A 23,122-nucleotide genomic window follows, 5' to 3' on the forward strand; every position below is an offset into this window, starting at 1 on the left:
AGGGTTTTTTTTTTTTTTCATTTTTAGTGCTGGATAAACGCATAAGGATGTTTTGGGCAGTGAAAGGAAAAGCCTTAAGCAAAGCCGCACAGCATCAGAATGGACGTTCTGATGGCAGAGACATTCATTGAGATGCACAGGATTTGGAACTGGGCAGGAATTTTGAGTGGTTTCCTTAAATGAACTGTGTGATGTTTTCATTTGAGAGTTAATGAGAATAAGGTGATTTTACTTAAAAAAGAAAAGTCTGTGTAGCATGTTCTTAAAGACCTCATCCCCACCCAATACCATTTGGGTTTGAAAATATGGATCTAATTTTCATTTCTAAGACTTAATGGACTTTTTAGAAAGTATTAATTTTCCAGTTCTTGAGACTTCTCTTTCAGTGGTACTGGGATCAGAGGGAGTTTAACACCAGCAAATGTGCATTCAGGACATGGGTGTGCTAACCGTTGTGCTGGTTCTGAAGGAAAGGGTTTTGCTAAAAGATAATGTTGTTGTTGTTTCAGATGCGGAGCCAAAGTATCTGATAGTCGTGCGACCCGCTCCTCCTCCCAGTCAGAAGAAGTCATGTTCAGGTACGGTCCTTGCTCTAGATTTTCTTGTACTTACCTATGCACCATGCAGTTTCATCTTCTGTTGCATGCTCGAGATGAAATGCTTTGGGAATGGCTTAGCAATGTGGGTATAGATGATATCAGTCCAGAATCTGCAGCTTACCCTGTGGGACGAGCAGCATAGCCTGGTCCTAGATACTACTCTCAGCATAAGTAGGCATTGCTGCTTCTTGTCACTGCCTACTCTGGGGTTTAGACAATTAACATGCTCTCTTCACCTTGGTTATTGTGAAGGGTAAGTGTCATTTTGGCTAGTTCTATTCTATAAAGGATGACCTCTTGCCCACTATTGGCCTTTCAGATTTTAAAGGCAAAGCTTTATGTCTAACCTTAGCTTAAGGAAACCATTTGTTTGAAAAGGATATCTCATTTGTGTATATACTGTAGAGATCAGAGCTTTGGTTTTATTTACTCTGTGTCTTTCCCTTCTGGGCTACTCTCAGACCAGGAAGGCTGGAGACAGAAAATGGATAAAAGACATATGTAAAAGTTCAACATGACTGTGATAGTGTTACCAACTTGACGGGCACTGAAATCACCTTGGAAACATCCTGACACACCTGTAGTGATTATTTGGTATCTGGGTGTGCCTGTGAGGGGTTGTGTCTGTTAGTTGATTGAGATGAAAATGCCTTACAGTGGGCAGTGTGATTTCCTGAACTCCATATGCACCACATAAAAGGAAGAGACTAGCTGAGTGCACGAATCCTTTGGTCTCTGCTTCTTGGTTGTGGGTGTGCCCCACCAACTAGTTCAAGCTCCTGCTGTCTTGCCTTCTCTTAATTACTCTTAAATTGTGAGCCAAAATGAACCCTTCCTCCTTTAAATTGCTCTTGCTCAGGTATCTAACCACAGCACAGGAATAAAACTAAAGACAAAAGATTAAAGCTTGCCGTGTCTAATTTTAGAACAACATTTTGTCCTCCAACAGAGCCTCTTCCTTCCTGTGGACAGTATCGACCACAGAGTTTTGCTTTGCTTTCTCTAGTGTGAACTCTTCTCCACTCAATTATTCCCTAACCACTTTTGCCTTTTGAGTAACCCTCAATGTTATGCAGAGAAGCATCTCTGTGTGTGTTTGTTCTGCTTATCTGGAGGGATCAGATGGGAGGAACAGCATTTGACACTTCTACTACACAGAGTATAGGGGCCTTGGCTACTCCGAATTTGTTCCCAGTGTAGCAACACAGGGGTGGTCACCATAATTCAGTTTCTAACACCCTTTTCTCCTTTTCTTTGACTTCCGTTATTTCTTTTACAAGTAGCATTAAATGATCAGGAATCTTGAAGACTTAGTTATCTCAAAACAGTGTTTTAAAATTTTGAACAATAAATGTGATTGTCGTATCTTAGAATCTGATTTTATTTGGCTAATCGCTGAACTAATTGTTCATGTAACCCTGATCATATAAATAAAAATTATAAAGAAAATTAAACCACTGAGGCTCTTGTAGCTTAAGTATTAATTTCTACCTTCATTTCATTTCCAGTTTTCTGACACTAGCCCTGAAAATTATTTCTCACTTCCTTATTCCTAGCTCAGGAAGCTGTGTCACCTGTTCAGCATGTGACAGTCCACCTTTCCTCTCAGGCAGTGGATGCCATTTTTGTTTTGGTATTCTGCATCTGGGAGAGAAGCAGTGACTGATGAATCACTTCCATTTGTTCTACATTCGCATCTGCCACATAGATTATAATTAGCTAATCTTTTTCCTATTAAAACCACCAAGTTAGTGACATAATCATTTGATCATGCAAGTTTAGGATCCCTTGGGGAATGAAATATAGATTTTGTCATCTCTAAGCTGCATTTTATGTCTTCAAATATTGTGAGCAGAGCCAAGGATTCATTATAAAGGAAATCAGAAAATAATCAAGGAACCCAATATCCCAAATATCGCAAATATGAGTTTTTACCTTGCATTCTATGTGACTTTGGACACCCTTGAGACTTTTCTTATCTTTATTCTTTATGTATAAAATTTGTTGGTGCATTACATTCATGACAAGTCAACTCAGTAAGAGAAGAATAATATAATTACCTCAGTGTTTGTTTCTAAGCCGTGTGTGCCCCCTACCTTCAGTCAAGGCTCTCATCTCTTCTCCTTGGAGGTCAACTGTAGACCACTCAAATCACCATCTGCAGGGCACGGTGACAGATGCCTCTGAAAAGCTTATAGAGGAGAGCACATGAGTGTTTGCAGCCATCAACTGTTATGATATCCATAAATGACTTTAGACATCCTTAAGAGGTCAAATTCTCTAAGTTTCTAGTGTTCTGTTACTATGTCAAATACCCAAGATAACCTTAGTTTTAGAAGTTTGATTCCATCACTTCTCAGCCTTTTGGCTGAGATCAAGTGTAGAAGTTTGATTCCATAATCACTGGATAATCACTGGATTATCCCATTCTTTAGGGCATTAATGCTCACCTTCTGATCAGAATGCAAAAAAAAAAAAAAAAAAAAAAAAAACCAGAAAGGGAAAGAGACTAGGATTCTATAGTCCTTTTAGGGCAGACCCCAAAGATCTAAACCTGTCCCATTATGGCTTACTTCTTGTAGTAACTCCCAGGAGCAGCATGATATAAAAACCAAGCTTTCAGCATGGGGACACTCACTCAAGTCATACAGCCATATGTACTAAAAATTTCTGTTTATTTTTTAAAAGTTGAAGGTGTTGATACTTCATCATAAGGAAATGACAGTTGTTTAAGGATACAGATTTACTTTGCTTTGAACGTTACACAGTGTATGCAAATTTTGAAAGCTACGGCACCCCATAAATAAGTCAACCTTATTAGAATTATATGTTTTATTTCACTACATTGTGTGCATTCTGGATCCAGAGGCTTTCTTCCTGGAGTCATAACTGACAGAACTTAAAGAAACAGATATGGCAGTTTTCAAGAGTGTTTGATTCAAATAATCACCATTGCGCTTGCTTATGGGATCCTGTCTTATACACTTTAATAAAGGTCCCAGGCACTGTGCTGTGTTGTTCCAAGCCCATTAGACTGAGAAAACAGAAGTTCTTCCTACAATCATCACAGTATGCCCAGTCTCATGGGGTAAAGAGGGTGACGGTGCAGTTTTATGAGACTTATTTTTCAAATCTGGATTTTATTTCCCTGATTAAACCTGTATTCAAACCCCTTCCTTTTCCTGACTTCACATTTCTATAGTTTCAAATAATTTTTGAAATTGAAGTGCCTACACCCACACCCTTACCCCCGTGAGTTTGAAAAGACTCTATATTTATTCATCAGCATAACCTGTGGTGTTTCTCAAATATTATTAGTCCCATCAGAACAACTGCACTTCCTGTGTGACTCCCAACTTGCAGTGTCATGTAAAATGTATGCAGCCTTCCATCTGTGGGCTTACTGTAAGCATATGCTTATTATAATGTTATAGCAAGGGGTTTTACACTCTAAGATTAGATTTTAAAAAATATGGCGTACAACTTCCATAAAAATGTTACATTCTTTTTGGAGGATATTAATTCAGTCTAAAACAATAGTTCTCAACCTTGCTAATGTTGCAATCCTTTAAATATAGTTCCACATGACGTGATGACCCCAACCAGAAACTTATTCTTTTGGTACTTTATAACTGCTATTTTGCTACTGTTATGATTTGTAATGTAAATATCTGAGAGGCAGGATACCTGATATGTGACCCCCAAAAGGCTCACAACCCACCAGGTTGAGAACCACTGAACTAAAAGGAACATTTTTTATTTATCCATGGAAGAAGTGAAACAAACCGAATGTGTATATACACAGAGATGTAAGTGTGTGTATGGGAGCCAACACCTCCATAATGATGGATTCACAGGAAAACTAAAGCTAGATATGATTGCACATGGTTTATATATATATGCATATATATATAAACATGCACATGCACACACATATATACATATATAAACATACACACCCAAGAACAATAAAGTATTTCCTTTGATTCATGTTTAAACTCATGGTCAAAAATCTGTTTGTAGACTATATGAAAAGCTATGAACTTCTCAAAGAATTGATAAAAATTATATTATTTTTAAAAACACTCTCATAAAGTCCAGAAATGACTCAAAAATATCTTGACATGATAATAGCTAAACCAAGAAGGAAAGGAATATCATCCAACCAAGTCTTCTTTGTGCATGCATTTTACTCAAAACATTGATCAAAAAGTACTGTGTCCTCACTGCAGCTCCCAGGGACACCAAGGTGAATGAAGAGGTTGGGGGGGGCAGGAAAGATGGAGAAGTGAACTTGTTTTAAATTAGTATTTTTTTAAAAATTTTTCTTTTTGGGGGATGCTATGGGGGTGAGGAGCAGATATGGAAGGACTGAGATTGGGGTGTATGATGTGAAATTCCCCCAAAAAAAGTCAATAAAAAATTAAGTTAAAAAAGATACAGTGTCTGGAATTAACCTTGTGCTGCCTCCACAGGGAAATCTCGCTCACGAAAACCTCTCCAGCTTGTGGTTGGTACTTTGACACCAAGTTCAGTCTTCCTGTCCTGGGGTTTCCTCATCAATCCACACCATGACTGGACATTACCAAGTCACTGTCCTAATGACAGGTAATTCCCCATAATGGAAATTATTTTTTATTACTTTTGAAAGCGTTGACACATGCTCAGAAAAATGTAGAAACTTTTGGATCCTTAGCATTTACTTATCACCTATTAGTTACATAATTGTTCTAGTTATGAAGAATACATAGACACCTAGTACAGGGACCCTGCCATTGACAAAGTTAGGATCTGAGTAGAAAACATATGTATGTATGTTTATCAGCAAAGGAGCAAACACAAGGGGAGGAGAATATACCAAATGGGCAATATCATACAGAATGGGCAGTATCATGCAGAGAGCACAGATGAGTAAACTAAAGGTATAAAGGATATATATACACACACACATATATATGCATTCACACAAAACACATATATATGTGTCTCTTTATGCATGTGCAGTGATATATATATGTGTGCATATGTATATATTATATAATACGCATATGACACATATATGTCTCTTTATGCATGTGTAGTGATATGTGTGTATATGTGTGTATATGCTATACACGCATATGTATATATACATATATGTGTGCATATAGTATAATATATATACATATGTGTGTATGTGCATGTGTATGTATCCTTTCAAATAATCAGAAATATTCCTTATTTTACTTACTACTAAGCCTGTGACTTACTTTGCTCAGTGATTGATTCTTGAAAGTACTTACTGTTTTGTTTTTTTGTGTTTTGTTTTGTTTGTTTTGTTTTTTGAGACAGGATTTCTCTGTGTAACAACCCTAGCTGTCCTGGAACTAGTTCTTGTAGACCAGGCTGACCTCAAACTCACAGAGATCCCTCAGCTTCTGCCTCCCGAGTTCTGGGATTAAAGGTGCGCACCACCACCACCCAGCAAAAGTATTTTCTTTTTAATGATAATTGCAGTTGTTAGTGGATGCTAGTACTAAAAAAAAATTCAGCACTTTGAGATGAGCTCCTACTGTGTAACTCAGGGGACCTTGAACTCATTGATCTTCCTGCCTCCTCCTCCTAAGTATTGATATTTATTCTGAGAATTCAAGAGTGTTTGAAGCAGAAGTCCTTGAAGTGTGATCAAACTACATTATTGCCATCATTGGGGAACATGTAACATGCAAACTTAAGACTGCCCACCGTGAAAATCATTGGGTCAGAAATTAAGTGTGGGTCTCAACCATCTGTTTCAACAAGAATTCTACATTCTGATGCCCACTGATATTAATGAAGACTGGCTTAGAAAATGTGTACACACGTGGAGAATTAAGAGGGGTGCCACTGAGAGGTGACACAGAGAGGTGACACAAAGAGATGTTCTTTGTCAGAACAATCAAAACAGCCAGCTATGTTTTCAGGTAACTGTAACTCATTTGTCCTTAAACCCCATACAATCTTTGGCCCTGTCTGAAATGAGCAATGTGTTAAACACTGAACCATGACCCTAAATGGTTTAAGTAGAGTATTTGCTTCTCATAATTATTTACTATGTAAGTATCAAAATTCAAAAGTTATAACCCTATAAGTTTGAAAAAATTTCAAGTTTCAAGACCTTTAAAAAGGGGTTTCTGTAGTTCTTGTTTTAAATACACTAGAAATTACTTCAAATTTGAGAAAAGTTGCATTCCTACCTTAAAAGAAAAAAATGCAACATACAATTTAAACACAGTAAAATCTGTAAAACTGGTACAGTTTGAGTTATAAATTTTGATATTTTATATTTGATAGCATTAAGAAACAGAACACAGTATCTTATTCTCCACACATTGTGCAGTCGTGGGTCTCACCTACTGCAAATAGATGTTTCTTTGATGAGGGTTGAGAGACGCACTCATTTATGAATATAAGGATAAATCATTAGGAGTCTGATTGATACTATGTCCATTCATCATTATACTAGTAGTGGGTTCTTGATAAAGGCCTATGACCTATCTATCACAAGGTTCTTGACCTATTAATGGTACCAGGTATGGGTTTCATCCTTTGGTGTGAGCTTTAAATCCACCAGAAAGTGGTTAGTTACTCCAATGATGTTCATTCCACAATTGTCCTGGTGAACATGTCTTGCAAGGCCAGTCATTGTTGTAGCTCTCAAGGATCACAGCCAGGTAAGATGATGTTTTGTCCCCTCCCCCCCCCCCCCGGTAGAATGCACAGCAATTTCAAGCACTATGAAAGCCAGCCAGTAGGGATGAATCTTTAAATCAGGACCAGCTTGGTGTCTCCATGTTCTACAACTCCAGCAGTAGGGTCTTATTGTCACGTTCTGAAGCATAACAATGACCAGTGGCAATGGCCTATGATGTTTGCGTGTCTGTGGGAGCTCATTGGCCAACATCCAAAAGAAGAAACCTTTTCTTTGCACTGGGATATTTTATTTATTAGCTTGTGATTAGTCTTGTAACATTATCAGCCTGTGGGTAGGAAGTGAGGATCGATCTGGGAGGATTTGGAGGGGAAGAGTGAGTATGATTGAATCATATTGTATTAAATTTTCAAAAAAAAATAAGAAACAACAACAAAAAAGAATTCCAGAAAGTACCCTCCCCCAGAAACATCCCCTAATTGGATTTTTACCATTATAGATTAGTTTTGCCTCCTCATGAAATCTGTATGAATGGGATCACATTGCATGGGAGGGTTGGTCGGTCTGTATTCCTTTAGCATTCTTTAAAATTTCATTTCTAACATTGCAGGTGTTAAACAGCTATTACTTATTTTATTCCCGAGTAGCATTCCAGTATGTACCTATTCTAGTTTGTTATATATTCTGCCAGTAGGCACAAGAATTCTATCAATGAGGCTGGAGAGATGTCTCAGTGGTTAAGAGCACTAGTTGCTCTCTCAGAGGACCAGGTTTCAACTCTCAGCACCCACATGGCAGTTTATAACCATCTTTCCTCCAGTTCTAGAGGATATGGCACCTTTTTTTGTCCTCTGAGGGCATTGCACACCCATGACGCTACTATGTACATACAGACAAAATGCCAATGCACATAAAATAAAAATAAAAATTAAACTGTGTTGGTGATTGTTTTTAAGTTTATAGCTTCTATAAACATCCTCATACAAGACTTTGAATGTATGATCTAATTTCTTGGGCCAAAAGTTCCTCCAGTTGGAGCTGCTGCATTGCAGGAGTGCATGCAGGATGCATATTTAACTGTCTTTCTGACTTTGCCTACATTCCCTTAATCAGGCTGTGAGAACTCTGCTTGCTGGAAATCCTCTTAACGTTTTGTGCTGTGGCCTTTTTCATCATAGCTCTCCTGGAGTAGTATTGAGCCATTACACTTAACACACTTAACATGCACTTCCCTTGCATTAAGAATAGCTGAACTTTGGGGCTGTGAGATCATTTTTGTACAGTTTTACTCTTGTTTAAACTGAGCTGAAATGAAAAGCCTTTTAAAATCTTTGCGAGTTCTCAAAAGTACCTTTAAAATTACTCTGATTAGGAAATCTAAGCTGAAAAGAAATGAAATCCAATTTTCCTTCCTGTGCCGATGGTCCTCAAGGAATAGAGTACTTGGAAAAAAGTGTGTGGATGATTATTTCCAAAACTCTTTTTTTAAAAAAAATAATTTTTAAATGTTTCAAAAAATCTGAAATATTCCTTATTTCACCCACCACTAAGCCCATGACTTATTTTACTTGGAAAATACTCTTGAAAGTGCATATTTGTTTTACAATAATTCCAGCTCTTAGTGGAGTAGTTCAGTGTGCCAACACTGAGAAAATAATGTGCGGGTTGGAGTTGCTTCCCCTCCCGCCAAAAAACCAAACCAAATTTTTTTTTTTAAAAAAAAAAGAGGAGTGAGGGATAGAAGACGAGAAAGAGGAAGGGAATTTGATAGTCTTATAGCAAAACCCAGTTTGGTTTTAATGGTTGCTCAGCTCGCTTGATGAACCCTCGGGGTGGTGCTTTCCACCAAGATCAGTAGCAGCCAGGCAAATTCTTGGAGCATGTGCAGCAGTGCCTTCCAGCGCCTTGTGACTTCCCTTATTTACGCTTGAGTAAAGCTGACTTTTCCATGAACAATTTATCTACTCTTGGTTCTGATGGACAGAGGTTGCCACAGCTGGCAGCAGAGATGGACAGAGCGTTTTAGAGAATGTCGGAGCAGATGCCTGAGAGCTACGCCATAGACTCTAAGGCTCGTCTGACTCAGATCGTAAATACATCTCACTCTTACCTCTGGCTCACCAATTCTGGCCCTGCCCATGTCATTAAATCAATAGAGTCATGGATATCAAATTGCAGTATTAAAATTCTGCTTTGAGTAAAGTTTTCAAAAGACTCTGTAAGTATCATATCAAAACGATTGCATCTTTTCTAATCGGAGTTAGAAAAATAGGGACCTGTTAAGGTATGACTTGGATAAGAATTCAAGAGTCATGGCTGAAAAGGAGTATTTTAAGTACTTGTGAAGTCTGCTTTTCCAGGCATCTTTGCTCCCAAGTCGGCACAGTTAGTAATGAGCTGACATTCTAAGCTTTTGTTGTGCTTGAAAAAAATGCCTTGTGCTTGGACAGAGGGCTGATCCCCAAGATATACAAAGAACTCAAGAAACTGGTCATCAGAAGAATGAATAATCCAATAAAAATGGAGTACAGATCTAAACAGAGAGCTCTGAAAAGATGAATCTAAAATGGCTAAAAGACACTTAAAAATGTTCAACATCTTTAGCCGTCAGAGAAATGCAAATCAAAACAACTCTGAGAGTCTGTCTTACACTGGCCAAGATCAAAACACTGATGACAACTTATGCTGGAGAGACTGTGGGGTAAAGGGAACACTGCCACATTGCTGGTGGAGTGCAAATTGGTACAGTCCCTTTGTGTATCAGTAAGACGATTTCTCAGAAAATTAGAAAACAACCTGCCTCAAGACCCAGCAACACCACTTTTGGGTAAATACCCAAAGGATGCTCAATCATAATCATACCACAAGGACATGTACTCAACTATGTTCATAACAGCATTATTTGTCATAGCCAGAACCTGGAAACAGCCTAAATGCCCCTCAACCAAAGAATGGATAAAAAAGATGTGATACATTTACACAATGGAGTCCTACATAGCAGAAAAAATAATAAAATCTTGAAATTTGTGGGCAAATGGATGGATCTAGAAAACATCATATTGAGATAGGTAACCTAGACCCAGAGAGACAAATATAATATACATTCACTCATAAGTGGCTTTTAGACATAAAGCAAAGAAAAACCAGCCTACAATTCACAATTCCAGAAAACCTAGACAACAAAGAGGATCCTCAGAGAGATATGCATGGATCTAATCTACAAGGGAAGTAGAAAAAGACAAGATCTCCTGAGTAAATTGGGAGTGTGGGGATCATGAGAAGGGGCAAGGAAGGTAGAGGAGTGAAAAAAAATATGTAGCTCAATGAAAACAATTTTTTAAAAAAGCACCAAAATTACTGTACACATTATAAGCACCCAAATGCCTCTACCAGAAAGGCAGTAATTCGAAACAGACTTGGAAAAATCTCCTGTCATCTAGTCTTGCTGTATTTTTATGAAGTTAGACGAATCCAATGGGTTAGAATAAACAATAACAGCTAAAGGGGATGATTATGTCTTAAAAATTAGAAGACCAATATAGCTGAGATTTTCTTTCAGCAATACCTTCTTTAATAGCCACTGGAATCTGACTGCCCTTGGATTGCCACAGAAACACAAATGGGGTTACTTTAAACCAATAAACCTTCTGTAAAGATTGATTTATAAAAAATTTCAAGTTGGTTTCTAGAAACCTCCATTATACCATGCAGAGAATGTTTTTGGACAAGTTATTCTCCTATGCCTTGAGTTTGGGCTTTCCATATTAAAGCTCTGACTTAGTAAGTTTCCAATAAGGACACCTTGTGCTCTGTTTTACGCTTGGGTGTATTCATGGGCTATTGCCCTAGCTTTGCGGCTTATTTCTAGCTGTGCTCTCACGCATCTGTCTGGGTCTCCCACGATTTTGGATTCTTTCCTCAGTTCATGCTGGAGAGTAGATGTGTTTCGTTTATGATTTTGTGCACATTGGTCTTTGAATGAAGAAGGTTACATTTGTCCTCAGTCTAAGACCAAACAAGAACTTGCCAAGCTGATGTAGAAGAAGGATAAGATTTATTTTTTTTTAGCCAAAATTAGATTTAACATTGATTGCTTCTTTGTCTTCCCCATTCCTCCAGTTTGTCAAGGCTTTTAAGATGGCTTTTTAAGCTTTATAATTTATTTCTCTAACATTTTTATGCTTCATTTGTTTATATGAATTTTGGTTATTCAAGAGGGCTATAAATTTTATTATAATTTTTTCTTCTAGATTCTCTAAGAAGTAGACTTTTCCCCTGCCTGTAAATTCTCACTTGATTGAACATGGAGTCTTGTTACTTGTTTTACCTTGTATTATAGTATTCTGTCACAGTAGGATCCTGTTCCCAGGCTGGTGGTTAAGCAGGGAACTGTCCTTATTTTCTGTTATGTGTTACCTCAAAATCAACCTGACAAAATTGAACTGATACCCCTTTTCTGGAAACATCATCTCACTTCTCTTATTACTTTGAAATATATTGAAATTCTCCTTACACCCTAACTTGTATATTCATTTACTTTTTGTATTTCATTTTCTATAGTGTGCAAATCATATGGTTTTGTCGAGAAGTACTCATATCTGCATCCTCATCTTTTCCTTCTCTGTTCCCACACAGACAGTCCCAACCAAAGCATGTCTCTATACTCCATATCTTGACAGTAGCACACTAGCCATGTTCCTTGGCTCTTTTCCATATCTTAGGCCACCTACCTTAAACAATACTGAGGAAATCTGGACTGATCACTGTCAGCTTACTCCTCCATTCCAAATTCATCCTGACCTCTGCTCACATCTCTCTCATCCAAGGATCACACTTCTGACTTCACTACTCCTGATTCCATTTTTTCTCATATCCATTAAGCATTTGGTTCCTTGGTGGTCAGTCTCTTCTCTCTCTCAGTTGCTCCTTCATTTCCACTGGTATCCTGCCTCCTGCATGCAAAGAGACTCACGGTTTGTGTAACCATGACAATGTCTCGTGGTCCTGTTCTCTCTTCCACACTTCTTTTCAACCTCTTAATCGTCAAGGCTTTTCTTATGTTCTTGATTTTCACAGCTTTCCCATCCATTTTTGTTGGCTTACATACTTTTTCCTCTGTTTTTACTGAGGTGTGTTTGTCATAAGTGATTTGTTAATTATTAAATCCAGTAGAAGTTTCTAAGTATTATCTTCTTTATAGAATTATTGGCCAGATGATCAGTTTGAAATTTACCACAAGCATTCAAAAATAATATACTAAATGTTTTGAAGAAAAGGAAAAATGACTGCATGAGAAATAATGTGGGGAAAAATACATGGATCTGAAACAAGATTAGACATGTAGGGAAGGGGGACTGATAAATTCGCAGAAATGTGGATCATGCAAGGGACAGGACTCAGGGAAGATTTTAAGATAGATGTGAAACTTACAGAAGCTTAGTTTATTCATTGTATTTTATCATTAGAGAATTCAGTCTGCTAAAGATGGCACACACCAGAGTATAAAGGGATGTGAATATTTTTATTATTAAGAAGGTGGAAAACAGTAGACTGCTTGTATTGAAATACAGTGACAGGGTTCATTTTATTGTTGCTTTGGTAGGTCCCAAAACAACTACACACCTTCTTTGGAAAGTCAAAAGAAAGGGTGATGTGCTTATAAGTAATAATGTGGTATATATTACCAAGAAGTCTACTCTGCTGAAATTAGAATAAAAGAGGGAGAGATCACTGAGAGGATGGAGTGAAAGCAGAATTTCTGTCCAATCACTGTAAAGAAAGAACGTTAACAAAAAGGATGTTGGGAGGAATCCTTTGATACAAGGATGGGGAGAATATACAGGGCTCATATTTTCAGAAACACAGTTGTATCAAATTCAGGTCTTGTTGAAAGAGTATAGTATAAAGCGGCTAATGATGGGAGAGTTTGCAAAGAATACCTTAAATTTGATGTTCTTTCCTTTCCCCTAAGTATAGTTCACTGCCAGCTGCCACAACACAAATTCAGTTTTTGCACCAGGCAGGGTTTTAGAATAGAATATTAATCTGTGGTTAAAATAAATTTTTCTAAACAGAGTCTCAAAATGTGTTTAGTCGAAAACCTTTTGAGAAAATTTGTGTGTGTGTGTGTGTGTGTGTGTGTGTGTGTGTGTGAAGGGACAGCTCCCCAGAAGTCATGCTATTTTTGAGAGTGGGCTAATAGTTAAATCACCAACTACTTTTTAAGGCACTGTGCTTTTTTTTTTTTTAAAAAAAAAAAAAGAAGAAGAAGTTTTTACTGTGTAACCTAAGGTAGTTTTGCACTTGGGACCCTACAAGCTCAGTGCTTCAATTGCAAGTGAGAACCACCATGCTCCAGATTGCTCTCTGTATTTTAAAAAGACACAGAGCCTTCCCATATGGTTGTGCTCAAACTTAATCATTCATAAAATCCACACAACCAACATTTGATCCTGAAAGTTCTCAGACAATGAGGAGAATGTTGACTATGGATTATGGTGAATATATAGAAAAACAAGTTTAAAAATCTTGAGAAATATTAAATTGACTGTTCTCTGATTCTGGGTCTTTTTATGTTTATTTTCATCTACTTTTGCCAAACACCACAGCAGAAAGAGAATTCAAGACAGACCAGAAGTATGGCTTGGGGCTCAAAAAACAAGATGAGGGATTTTATTATTCAGCTCTAGCTGCTCTGGGGCCACTTCTAATTCTATAAAGTCTGGCTTTGCTAAGATTTTACCAACAGACTAACTGGAATCAGTGAGTGAGAATCACAGATCTGCAACACAAGCAAGATTTTATTGTATTTTGTCTCAACTGGTTACCATTTTAGGGAAATAGTTTATTTTGTTGAGTGAGCCTTATGAAAAGTCGCAAAATGTAATTGTAGACCCAGTAGCTTAAATTGGTCTTTGCTGACGGTTGGAATACCGTATTGAGAGCACTTATAATCTAATTTTAAAATGACCCGAGGAGAAACAAGACATCGCTTCTGTTCATTGCACAATCTTTACAGAACACCCGCTGAGTGTCAGGTTATGAAGCAGTGTCAAGAGGCTCACAGTTTGTTTTAAAATCAAGAAGAATTCAATTCACTCTTTCAGCATAACACCTACTCTTCAAGACTTAGCATCTTCTACCTTATGCATTTATCAACTTAAATGTTGAGAAAGGCCAGTTTGACTGATGTAGTGGAGGAGGCGTGGAAGCTTGTATACATGAAAAAATCGGTATGAGAGAGGGTATTGTAATTGAAATAGAAGAACTTTACAAACTGATTTGTTTTTTAACATGAGGTTGAGGATCTTTGAAAACCATGGAGCATTTTGTCCCATTTTCTTTGTTGGAAAACTATATAAAATCAAGCTGATTGGAAAGCCGTGAATGTGAATCTTGGCAGCTCAGCTAGCATTGGGATCCTGACTCATGCCTGAAGTTAAATCCTCAGGAATATATCTGAACTAGAAAGGCAGAGTCACGGGGCCCATCCAGTCTGATTTTAGCTTCTCAGGATTTCTCTAGGGTCCTTTAGGAGCCAGGATAGAGTGGAAAGGGGGAGGGTAACAAGAATTCCATGTAGCATACTTGTCAAGTGATGCATTTCATGAATCACTATTGAGAGTTTGACTTACAAGACACAGAGGACTCTATCATATAACATTTTTTTACTGGTAGCAATGAATGTTCTGGCTGGAATAGTCTCTTTCACTCACTGGACTTTCTGCTATTTTGGAATGGGGATTGGAGTCCACAGTAGCTTTTACTGGTTAAAAAAAAAAGCAAGCTAGTGACTGGGTACAAGTCTTTCTAGACTCTGCAACTAGTGAGAAAGTAGGCTATGTATACAAAGACTCTCCGCTAAGTTACCAACCTGGAAGGCCCCTGATGACTTTATAGATATCAGAGCTGGGCATAGATTCTCCACTACATATCCTTAGAAGTGCTAAATCCTGGCTTAATACCCTGCCATTGCTATATGAAAATTCTCAGATATTTTTAAACAAAGCTTATACCTTTTTATTTTGCAAAGTCCACACTTTATCTTCAGTCTTGGCTCCCACTTCCTAAGTTTCTAGGCCACTGTATTTGTATCTTTAAGAAAGTGCACCTAGAGAAACTGGAGAACATTCAAGTAAACTTAGTCATTAGGGGGTATCTGGTCAATGTTTTTAGTCTGAGTGAGTGACCTTAAAATTCATAAATAAAACCAGTTAACCTGAATTTTAGTTCATTTAGCTTTGAAAGGTGTGGAGTAGGGGGAATCATTCTAAATTTTGAGAAAAACATATGTAAAGGTATTTTAGGAGCCCTAAAGTAATATATACTTACTGTGTGTTCACACCATCATGTGTGCAGCTATTTTGTTACTGGTTATAAATGCATATTTAAAGATGTAAAGGAATCACTTAGCTGTCAACACCAACCACCTCTGATATTGTTTTTCTCCTCACCTGTTCACAAGCCCTCAAAGCTCTACTATAACTAGGACATTCTCCTGCTATCTGTTAACCTCCTTATACCATTAAGAATAGTAATATGAAAATTCACGTTCATAGCTCTGTAAACGATGTGAAAGCCTGCAGTTCACTTTGCAGTGTGCCCTTTTATCCAGTGTGGCATTTGTGTGCACCTATGTTGGTGACCTGCTCTGTCCGTTCGTTCTTACCGGTCTGTAGAGTAGTGTGACACTCACTCTTCTGACCTGCAGCCTGGCTTAGTGAGGCTGCTAAAAACAGAGCCAATGGAGCTTTCTTTGAACTGTCGTCATTCTTCCACCAACTGAGATAAAAGACACTTGCTGGCAATACTGGGAAAGCCAGTATTAGGCGCTGGTTCTGAAATCCAGTGTTTACATTCACAAAACAATATTAATAATTTCTGCCATTCAAGATATCTTTTGTGATAACTAATTGAGACAGTCAAACCTAGCATAGCCTTGACATGCAAAGCCTAGTGCTGGGGTGACATCTGCTTTAGCTGCACATTGGGATGACATCTGTCGGGGTCCAGTCTTGACGGGCTTATCTGTTTCAGGGTAGGGGCATGTGGATTAGAAATGTTAGGCAAGAGGAATAAAGATAGGAAAGAAATACAGAGACATAGGATAGTACTGGGAGGGCAACCTAGTGAATATTAAATATGTCCATGTTTATTTTCTAAATGCTTATATACTTCAGTGCAAAAATGGGGGAAGAAGGCGTCTAAAAGACTGCTTTAACATGACTCAAAGGACAAACAGAACAATCACTTGCTTCAATACCTGAGACATCAAACTGCTATTTCCTGAGTTGAGCATTCTGATGTTTTAGGCAGGATGTGCAATGACAACACCTTAGATCCAGTATCCTGTAGGCAACCACTCCCTGGGTCAAACCTCCTGCTTTAAAAATGAAGGAGGAGGAATAGGCTTGGATTATCTGACCTTCGGTCAGTGTGGAGTGAATCCACCCCTACGGGCCATCTTAATATTCAAAAATCAAGTAACCACACCCTAGGTCAGGATATCTTGTTTGTAGCCACTCCTTAAGTCAGACTTCCTCTCAATAACTTTGAAAGAGCAAGAGTAGGCTTAGCTCTCTGACCTCAGTCAAAGTGGAATGGACCTACTTCTGTGGACACCCACAAGGGACTGGCTTACTGTGGCGTCTAAACTGGAGGATTAGGCAGCCTGAAGCAAGTAATGATGATCTTAATTTATGTTCTATATTCTTACCATATCTCTAGCTTAACTACTAATTTTGCTATTTTTAAGAAAAATCACAATAACTGTGTTTTGCTCCTAAAAAGTAGTCCTGTATATAACATAAATAAATCCTCAGGTTTATCTTCTACCAAATTGAAAAGTATTACTTTTGTTGCACTTTTCATGGAGTGCAAAAGCTTGAGTGCACTATTTATAATACCTGGATTCTGTTCTCTATACAACTGGAAAGGAATTACTATCTAGCATCTATCTCTATCTCATTTTATCTTTCTATCTATCTATCTATCTATCTATCTATCTATCTATCTATCTATCTATCTATCTATCTATCTATCTATCTAGATATCTTTCTGACTCTCTTTCTTCTCCACAGAGTTTCTCTGTAGCTTTGGAGCCTGTCCTGGAACTAGCTCTTGTAGACCAGGCTGGTTTCGAACTCCCAGAGATCCGCCTGCCTCTGCCTCCCGAGTGCAGGGATTAAAGGCGTGCGCCACCACCGCCCGGCTCTAGCATTTTCTCTTTCACTTCTCTAAGTGGTTAATAATTGCACTGAGAATTCTGAAGTTCTGTTGCCACCTAACTATGCTGCTACATGGTAAGCCGACTTGTGATTTAAATTTTAGAACAAAGGCACACATCACATGTTTTCTTAAGCTTTAAAAAAATTCTAGACAACCCAACATTTAATGGAGTCTCTTATGTGTTAAGAAACTTGAGGGAGCTGGATAGATGACTCAGCAATTAAGAACTGTTAACTGCCATTCATGAGGACCTGAGTGCAGACCCAAGCACCTATGTAGCTAGCCATGCATCCTGCTAACGTGTGTAACCTTAGTCCTGAAATATCCAGTGGTGTTTTCTGGGTTCAGACATACATGTGCCTGTATACACATGTGCAAATACACTAATAGAGTTGCATGTACATGCAAGTAAAATGAATCTTAGAAACTTAGAGTTATGTTTTGCATATCCCTGTATTTCTCAAACATTGTATTTTTATTATTCAACAGATTTTATACAATTCGATATAGAGAAAAAGATAAAGAAAAGAAATGGATTTTTCAACTCTGTCCAGCTACTGAAACAATTGTGGAAAATCTCAAGCCCAACACGGTATATGAATTTGGTGTGAAAGACAATGTAGAGGGTGGAATTTGGAGCAAGATTTTCAACCATAAGACTATTGTTGGAAGTGAGTATCCACTTGATCCAATATAGCATTCATTCTTTTCTAATTGGCTACTTTAAGTCACTTCACTAGCTGTATAATATGAGATAAATTCATTTCCAATAGTTAACATGTTCTAGTGTTTAAGAAAATACAAAATGGATAGAATTTAAATATTGATATTTCAGAATATTTTATAATGTGTTTTTTTAAAAAAATAGATAATGAACAACTTGATGGCTCCAGTCATTATAGTATTTTTAAATATATCTTTGACATACAAAGAGTAGCTGAGCTAAACAAATGCAATGCCAGCATTTGTAATATCACATGGGGTGCTAGGCAGTGGAGGTAGACATAGCCTGCTACGGAAGCCCTGAACGTCTCTTCCTTACCTGTGCTCACACATCATTGGAACCAATATTTCAAATGATAGTAAGTGAAGCTACATGCCAAAATAGAGAGTGTAGCTTGGAATTATCTCCACGGTGAGCTAGAATTAAGAGTAAGAAGAATAAAAGTAATGTCATTTCCTTCTTATTTTCAGGTAAAAACAAAGTAAATGGGAAGATCCAAAGCACTTATGACCAGATACACACAGTGGTAGGTGTCGATTTATTTTTTTAAGATTTATCTTTAAAAACTATCATAACTGCGTTATGTTTCTACTTAGATGCAGGAGATCACCCTACCATGAGGTACTGAGGTTATCTACTGGACACTGGGTGAAATGCTCAATGATTTAGGAATTAGCTGCTTTTTGTTTTGAAAATGATAGAAATAAGATCCCAAATCCTTCCTCGTTTGTTTGAAGCTCTCCAATTCAAAGATTCAATGCAGTGATTCTGGTATTTGAATATTTTAGAGTATTCAAAATTTTGTTCATTCTGCCTGTGTGCCTTTGTGTGTGTGTGTGTGTGTGTGTGTGTGTGTGAGAGAGAGAGAGAGAGAGAGAGAGAGAGAGAGAGAGAGAGAGAGAGAGAGAGAGAGAGAGAGAGAGACGTGCACACGTGTGTGTACAACATATGTGTGCAGGTGCCTGTGGAGGCCAGAAGAGGACATCAGATTCTCTGGAACTGGAGGTTAAGGCAGCTCTATGAGCTACCTAGTGTGCGGGTTCTGGGAATCAAATCCAGGTCCTCTAGAAGAGCAACAATTGTTATTGACCACTGATAGATTGTTTTTTATGTAACACTTTAAGAGCTTATGGATAGCTACATATTCTAGGTACACTGATAAAGTTCAAATTGTTCTGTGTTTGCAGTGATAAAACAGCCAGTTTGGTTTTGAAATGTGCCTGGCCTTTGCTCAGTTCAGTAAATGCTTGTGTGTGTTTTGAGCCTTACAGTTTCCACCTCCAGTCCTTACTGATGCTCTGAAGGGTTATATGTTTTCACCGTTTTCTCTCAGTTCAGCCTATGTGTCCTCAGGAGTCGTTCAATCAGTCATGGATAATGTAAGACATTGTTAAAGCCATCAGTGGAAGAGGTGTTAGCATTTCATATCACATGCTCAAGTGTAAGGTGAAGCATGCTACATTAGTGAGCAGATAGAAGGGGCACCAGGGTGAGAGAATTAGGAACTGGATACTGACTTGATTGACTGTGTCACGTGGACCGTGCTATTCCACCTCTATTGCTCCCAGCTCTCTTACCTTGGCAGAGGTTCTGTTTTACTTTCTTTTCATCTATAGTTACTCCAGAATATGTACTCATATCTGAAGATTTGTATCTAGGAGCCCCCAATGAGAGAGAACATGCCACACTTGTTTCTCTGGGTCTGGGTACCTAACTAGTTTTTTTCTAGTTCCATCCACTTACCTGCAAAGTTAATGATTTCATTTTTTCCCCACTGAATAGTATTCCATGGTGTATATATTACCACATTTTCAGTTTCCATTTGTCAGTGGAAGGAAGGGCATTTAGGTTGTTTCTATTTCCTAGCTATGGTGAATAGAGCATCAGTGAACATGGCTGAGCACACATCTGTGGAGTCGGATGCTGAGTCTTTTGGACATCTGTCAAGGAGCAGCATAGCTAAGTCATATGGCAGATTTATTTTTAGCATTTTAAGAATTATTTCCATAGTTGCTGGACCTGTTTGCAGTTCCACCAAGAGTAGATAAAGTTTCTGTTTTTCCAGTATCTGTTTTAGCATTCATTGGTTTTTCCCTTGATCCTTTTGTTCTGACTGACATAAGATGAAATCTCAAAGTTGTTTTGATTTGCATTTCTCTAACAGTGAGGGACAATGAACATTAAAAAAATATCTCAGTAGGATGCGTTTTATAAAATTATGTACAGAAGGGTTTTTTGAAATAGTAGATACTCCAGATTTTGGGCTAGGATAGTACTATCTTCTTACTTAACTGTTCCTTAACGAGAGTAAAGTGACCTTTATCTTTTCTGATTAGTTTAAGTTGGATTTAGTCTACTTTGTCAGCTGTCAGCTGTTAAGACAGTGATGCCTGCTTTCTTCCTGGCCTCGTTTTACCTTTTCACTCGAAATTTGTGCCTATCTTTAAAGCCAAATGTGTTTCTTGTAGATAATGGGTAGGTGAATTTTGTTTTTTGATCCATTTAGCCAGCCTGTGTAGCGGACCGCTTCCCACTGCCCAGCTCCCAGCCACCAGCTAGCTTTACCCAAAATAATTACACGGAGACTGTATTCATTTAAACACTGTTTGGTCCATTAGCTCTAGCCTCTTACTGGCTAACTCTCACATCTTGATTAACCCATTTCTATTAATGTATGTAGCACCACGAGGTGGTTTGCTTACCGGGAAGATTCTAACCTGCGTCCATCTCAGAGAAGAGAGCTATGGAGTCTGACTCACTTCTCTTCTTCCCAGCATTCTGTTCTGTCTACTCCACCCACCTATGTTCTGACCTATCAGGCCAAGCAGTTTCTTTATTAATTAACCAATGAAAGCACACATAGAAAGAAGACCCACCTACATCAAGCCTGTGTCATCTAATTGTAGAACTGGGGCCATTGTATGTATTTATTACTGATGTTGATTTTGGTGGTTTGTGTTCTCAGATTACTTTACATTTTGGTAACTAGACCTTCATTTTCCTTCCATCTCCACAGACATAAGTTCTCTTCATTGTTTCTATGTCTTTATTGAATTCCATTTTTAAATTCTGTATTTTCTTCATCATTTCCATCCACCATATCTTTGTGTTTCTTGGGCATCACTGAGGTGTTTATTTCTTTAAGTACATTGATCTGCTCCTTTGTGTCTTCTTTACACTCACTGAATTCCCTTTACACTCATTAAATTGCTCAGTTTCCAGGTTATAGGCATTTTAATTATCTCTAATTGATTTCTAATTTGATATAATTAAATTCCTATTAACAGTTTAAGTTTTTAAGGCTCTTTAGTATTAATGGGCAAATTTTTTTCTAAGAATATTATCCCAACTTTGATCTTTCAAGTAGCTAACGGGAGTTTATCCTGCTTATTGATAGTGTGTATTTCTATTGCTAACATTTTGTTTAATATAATAGTTTCAAAGTTATAATGATTTCCATTTCTATGAATACTGATAAACTGGTACTATCTTTGCTTTTGTTTTCCATTTAGTGGCCATTAGTTGTGGCTCTTTGTTAATTGGGAAGTGTGTGTGTTTTCTTTTCCTGACTAGTTTAAAGACTTCATAGACTAAAGAGTCTTTCGTCTATGACATTGACAAAGAGTCCTTTGTAATGTCATCTAGATTTTTTTTTCCCTTACATTTGCTATCAAGTTTGTTGGTGGCAATTGTTGAGAGTTTCATCTTAAAATGGGCTGCATCCAGAGATTAGACTTCGTCATACCGTCAGTTGTGTTCTAGTTTTCAAGGCCTTTCCCTCTCCATACAAAGGATGAATATAAATCTCCCTTTATAATTTTTAGTTTTGCAACAATTAAGCTCTAGACTCCATGGGCTTTCCTTCTCTGTGGTGTCCAATAAGGCTTGGCACTTTTCTAAGTGGTCAGTTGACCTAGCAGCATGGATTGAATAATGATACTCTCTAAAGTCTCTTTGATTTTGTGTCTCTTGAGATCAGTCAATATTATGTATGAAAAACAAAACTGCTACATTGCAGAAGAGAAACAGCAGGATACAGCTGCTGTTTCATCTTTCTCTTTCAGCCCTGTATGTCAATCATTTTTATTTATTTTTGTCAGAAGACCTCATGGTAGGATGCATTCTCAGTGAGATTGGGAAAGATGAATGATTCTTCACCACAGCAGAATTTAATTTCTTATTCCTTGTGACAAACAGCTGTGATAGGGCTGGAGAGGAGCTTCCTACATCTGTGACACAGAGCCAAAGCTGTATCACTTCCATGTGTGAGGTGGAGCACCCCCAAATCTAGCCAGCTGCGATGAGCTGTACTTGAAAACTCTTGGTTATTTCCAAAGGAAAACCCAAGTTCATTGAAAAGAAGCTCTAGAGCTCTTCTGTGAAACTCTTTGTGAGCATCTTCTGGATAGCAGAGAAGTGTCTCATGGAGTGACTTCTGCTCTCAGGCAGCCTTGAGTCGTGGGAAAGCTGCACAGGAGCCACACAGAACAGCCGTTGTCCGTGTGATGTGGTCCTGTAGAATCCTTCAGAAAGTTGATATGATATTTCAGATGTGCATTTCAGTCCAGACCAAGCCTGTGCCCCAGTATCCACCCATGTCTTCTCTGAGACTGATCATAAAAGGGAGTGTTTCAAGAGGCATGCGATGTCTTACTTTTCAATTTTAAGTAAAAGACCCATTGAAGACGGTTTTCATTCAATATTCTCATGTCTAAACCTTTGAAACCACAAAATATCTTAGCACCCTCCTAAAAGAAGTATTTGATACAGGAAAAGTATTTTAACATTAGGTATCCTTTTCAAAAAATAAATAATAATTAGGCTAAACATTTGTACATTAAACCATCCCATCTTATCTCCCTGATCATATTGTATACTTAAATTTATATATGCAGGCATGTA

General features: G+C 37.9%; 1 protein-coding gene across 2 annotated transcripts in view; it reads left to right on the forward strand.

The window, feature by feature from the left end:
* Positions 1–23,122, forward strand: part of Abi3bp (ABI family member 3 binding protein) — a 207,210-nt gene that overhangs the window by 79,591 nt on the left and 104,497 nt on the right. For both annotated transcript variants that reach the window (XM_057765303.1, XM_057765302.1), the window contains exons 3-6: positions 510–578; positions 5,075–5,207; positions 17,986–18,167; positions 18,691–18,746. In XM_057765303.1, coding sequence (XP_057621286.1) covers positions 510–578; positions 5,075–5,207; positions 17,986–18,167; positions 18,691–18,746 — 440 coding nt within the window. The remainder of the gene's footprint in view (positions 1–509; positions 579–5,074; positions 5,208–17,985; positions 18,168–18,690; positions 18,747–23,122) is intronic.

Source organism: Chionomys nivalis, chromosome 3, assembly GCF_950005125.1.
Source record: "Chionomys nivalis chromosome 3, mChiNiv1.1, whole genome shotgun sequence".
Taxonomy (NCBI): Eukaryota; Metazoa; Chordata; class Mammalia; order Rodentia; family Cricetidae; genus Chionomys; species Chionomys nivalis.